This window comes from Camelina sativa, chromosome 19 (genome assembly GCF_000633955.1).
Source record: "Camelina sativa cultivar DH55 chromosome 19, Cs, whole genome shotgun sequence".
NCBI lineage: Eukaryota > Viridiplantae > Streptophyta > Magnoliopsida > Brassicales > Brassicaceae > Camelina > Camelina sativa.
The window spans coordinates 17,477,167-17,478,347 of record NC_025703.1 but is presented as its reverse complement, the minus strand read 5'-3'; the positions used below and the strand labels follow the sequence as shown (position 1 = coordinate 17,478,347).

The 1,181-nt window shown below is 40.9% G+C and overlaps 1 protein-coding gene across 1 annotated transcript in view; it reads right to left on the bottom strand.

Moving 5' to 3' along the window:
• Positions 6–1,181, bottom strand: part of LOC104767922 (microtubule-associated protein TORTIFOLIA1-like) — a gene marked incomplete at its 3' end in the record, with an annotated part of 3,915 nt that continues 2,739 nt past the window's right edge. The window contains exons 6-7 of the mRNA XM_010491885.1: positions 627–1,123; positions 6–416 (exon numbers count right to left, since the gene is read on the bottom strand). Of these exons, the coding sequence (XP_010490187.1) occupies positions 6–416; positions 627–1,123 (908 nt within the window). The remainder of the gene's footprint in view (positions 417–626; positions 1,124–1,181) is intronic.

Sequence of the window (1,181 nt, the reverse complement as noted above, 5' to 3'; positions counted from 1 at the left end):
ATTGAATCAGAAGATGTCCTGGTCTGGATCAATGTTTGTCTCCCCTGTCCAATGTTGTTCCAAATGTCCTCTCTAGAATGTTGTTGACCAGTCTTACCTAAAGGATTACTCCGCGTCTTCTCCATGCCCTGTGATTCATTTAGTCTGCTTCTTCCATGTGTTTTGTTCTCCCTTGTCATCGAGTACTTGGAAGATGATAATGTAGATTGCCGATTGCGGATATCCATAGAAGTTCTTGAAGTGCAACTAGCGAGCCTCGGTGACTGGGTACTACATTGGTTGTGCTTCACAAAATTGGAGTTTGATATATCTGTATGCAGGACGACGTTCTGAGCTATCACCTCCACCGCATATTCTAAGCTTGACACCTTGGATTGAAGAACCGAAAAGTTGTTCATTATTCCTGTTGAAAAGGCCTAAAAGTTTAACAGAAGAAGAAAAAGATATGTTAGTTTGCCCTCATGTTTACCAGCCATTTCTTAAGCATAGGATGGTGTAAGACAGTTCAAAAAATCATGCTGAGATATTGAGAGCAGGCATCCTGAAGAAGAAAAGGTTGAATAGAGCATCGATAAATTTGTAAACTGGGGAAAGACGTTATAGATTGTGACCGGTAATCCACTGACCTGTAGCTGATCTATTAAACGTGACTGTTTATTGTCAATATCTGAGAGTTGTTTACGTACAGAAGCCATTTCATTTGCAATCTGAGCATAGCAGTCATGATTGATTTGAGAGCTTGACACTGTTACAGTAGAGTCAAGGCTTGTACGATCTTTCATCTTGGTTGAGATTGGCCGGTCCTCAGAATAAGTCTCTTCAGCTGCAAAATGCTTACTTGTGATTGCTGGATTTACCATACCACTTGCCCGGAAACTGCTTGATGAAACTGTAATGGACTTAATATCATCATTTTCATTGATGGCGTCTGTTATATAGCAATCTGCCTTAACCTCCATTGGAATGTACTCATATGTCACTTCTGGCGTGTTTCTTACTTCTGCAAACGTCTTGGTGATGCAACTGCCCTCTGATTCTTCATTGTGAATATCAACCTTGGAAACAATAGAAGATTCTGGGACTGTAATATCAATATGCCAATTATCTTGTTTAGTCTTTCGAGGGCCGTCATTGTAACGTGCAGGTACTTTCCTGGCAGTAACCGGAACCTCTTTCCTTGC